This window comes from Myotis davidii, unplaced genomic scaffold (assembly GCF_000327345.1).
Source record: "Myotis davidii unplaced genomic scaffold, ASM32734v1 scaffold6861, whole genome shotgun sequence".
Taxonomy (NCBI): domain Eukaryota; kingdom Metazoa; phylum Chordata; class Mammalia; order Chiroptera; family Vespertilionidae; genus Myotis; species Myotis davidii.
In genome coordinates this window covers 12,006-15,012 of record NW_006290885.1, presented here as the reverse complement: position 1 = coordinate 15,012, position 3,007 = coordinate 12,006, and the positions used below count along the sequence as shown (strand labels likewise).

Here is a 3,007-nt window from a genome sequence, read left to right as displayed (position 1 = left end):
AGGGGCTGCACCTAGGGATTGGGCCTGCCCTCTGCCACCTGGGAGCAGGCCTAAGCCAGCAGGTCGTTATCTCCTGAGGGGTCCCAGATTGCGAGAAGGCACAGGCTGGGCTGAGGGACCCCCCTACCCCCCCGAGTGCAAAAATTTTTGTGCACCAGGCCTCTAGTAGGTTAATAAAACCATAATAAAGCTTATTTTCCTAAGTTAGATGATCATTAGATAAACTTATTAGATAATGTTTTAGCATATTATTAAAAAGACATGGAATTTGGTTTTGCCTTATTTCCGTATTTTAGGCACTTTTTCCCAACAAAAGTTTTTTGAGGTAATTTTGCACCTGATGACAGAGTGAATAAAAGCTGTCCAGTAGGAATGGTAAAGGGGAAAGGCAACAAGTGTTCAAGAAATAGGGAAGTGCAGAGACCCACTTCACTTCAATCACCCACAGCCAGTGTCAGACCTTGGACTTGACCCAAAAGTGAACATGTTTCAGTTCTAAAACATTAAATCCCAATGTCTCACTTTTTGAACACAGCTTCTAATTCTTTAAACTTTATACTTTACCTCTTTTTACACAGTATTTTCAGTCTTATAGAGACCTCTGATCCCTTGATTCTATCACACTATGCCAGGCTACCAGTTTCAGCCTCATCTAAACCCTATGGGTTACCTCCCTGACCTACTATTTTGTCACTTTTCTGTTACATTGCTACTCTCCTATGGAAGAAATGAATTTATTTGCTTACATTTATTTTCTGATTTTAGCTTATTTTAGCTTATTGCTAAATTAGATAATATTTTAATGGAGGCTTGAACTTACTAATTAACCATAATTTGAGAGGGAAATGGAGGTAAAGGGAAGAATCACAATGTATTACTGTTAGAGGGAACACAATTGGGGATTGACTAAGAAATGAATGTGGGAACAACTCTCTTGGGAAACTGGTTGTGAGACATCTGTATTTCAGTTGCTGAACCCATCAGTACAACAGTCAAGTCCATGACTAGGAGAGCGGGTATAGCTTTGGCAGCAGTTCTGATAACCCTGAGTTCTACTGGATTTTATTTGAACATCAGACTCAAAAACCGGGCCAAAAACAGGTAAAGGTATTCTTTTTTTTTTAATATACAAATATCCCTTCTCATAGGTATCCATCCCTCCCCTTTCTGCTTAGAAACAATATCAAAATCAGCAAAGTTCTACTCAGAGGAAGTCATATCAATGAGATCCTAATACCTCAACCATAAAATATGAGAAATAAACTTTATTCATTGAATTTCTGTATAGATTAAAAGAAATGCTTTACATGAAGCATTCTTACTTGCATCTACACAAAGGCATTCAACAAAAACCTATCCTTATTATTGTTATTATTATTAATGTTATGGGAGAAGAAGGATGAAGATAGAAAGGGATGGAAAGGTGATAGAAGGATAAATATTCATGATACATTCAATATACATGAGGCATATGGGGCACTCATTTATGAGTTCTTAAATTGACCACCCATAGGTAATACTCATTTTGATATCATACATAATTTTCCTAAGAAATATGGGTAAAATTTATAGTTACTCATTAGGCCAACAAAGAGCTACAAGTATGCTGTGTATACTTGCCCTGCAGGTATGTGCATTGGCCCTAGTAACACAATACGGGGCTCCTCTGTTCAAGATCCTTTAGTCTTTAAAGCCATAAAATCAGCAAAGAGGATTGATGAAGCTGAGCAAAACAGGACATATGAACACTGCTCAACACAGGATTTGCATGGTGTGCTTGCAAACTCTCCTAAGTGTGTTTATCTAAATAATCTCTTTCCGTTGGCTTCTTGCTGTACTTTAAATTGATTTAATAGACTCTATGTTTTGAGCTTCTTAATTTGGCAGAGTTGTTTAAAACATTTTCCTATTACTCCTTTAATTTTGAAGGATCTGTAGTAATGTCCTCTCACTCCTAATATTAAAATTTTGTGTGTTTTATCTTTCTTTCTTGTTCAATTCAACTAGAAATGTATCAATTGTATCAAGCTTTTCAAAGAACTATCTCTTGATTTCATTGAAATTTTTGTTTTCTAATAGTCTTTCATTAATTTAATTATATCCTTCCTCCTTTGTGTTTAAATTGCTCTTCTGCTGCTAGTTTCTTGAGTTGGATGCTTCTTAAGTGATTGTTTTTAAACTTTTCTTCTTTCCTAATACAAGCATTTAAACATTTAATACTATGAATTTCTTTCTAGAACAGTATTAAGCTAAATGTAATAAGTCAGGCATAAAAAGACAAATACCATAGATTTCACTTATATTTGGAATCTAAAGAACAAAATAAACCAGCAAAACAGAAACAGACTCATAGATATAAAGAACAAACTGATGTTTGCCAGACGGGAAGGTACTTAGATGATGGGTAAAAAAGGTGAAGGGATTAAGAAGTAGAAATTCTTAGTTACAAAATAGGCACAGGAATGTAAAGTGCAGCATAGGGAATATAATCAATAATATTATAATAATTATATATGGTGTCAGATGGGTACTAGATTTATTGGGGTGATCCCTTCGCACATTATATAAATGTCTAACAATTATGCTGTACACCTAAAATTAATATAAAATTATATTGAACTTCAAAAAAAACCAAAAAACTTTAACATTGCAGCTGTCAGAACCTTCCATTTTAGATGAGTTTGTGAACAAATTAAACTATTCCACAGTAGCTGACCAATTCTCTCTAATACCCATAATTATCATTTAAAAATCTATCATTAAAAAATCTTTGAACCCAATTCAAAATAAGGTAAATAAAACATACAAATAAAACATCCTCTAGATATTGCTTTAGCTGTATCTCATGAATTGTAATGAAACCCAGGTACATGCCCTTGACTATAAATCAAACCCATGACCCTTTGGTCCAACGGCCAACATTCTAACCACTGAGCAAAGTGGCCAGGGCATGTATTGTATTTTGGGTATTCAGTTCAAACATTTTCTAATTTCCCTTTATTTCTTC

General features: G+C 34.8%; 1 protein-coding gene across 1 annotated transcript in view; it reads left to right on the top strand.

Annotated features, from left to right (window-relative positions):
* The window catches only part of LOC102773532, an 11,901-nt gene that overhangs the window by 6,844 nt on the left and 2,050 nt on the right, over positions 1-3,007 (top strand). The window contains 1 exon segment of the mRNA XM_015564116.1: positions 969-1,101. Coding sequence (XP_015419602.1) covers positions 969-1,101 — 133 coding nt within the window.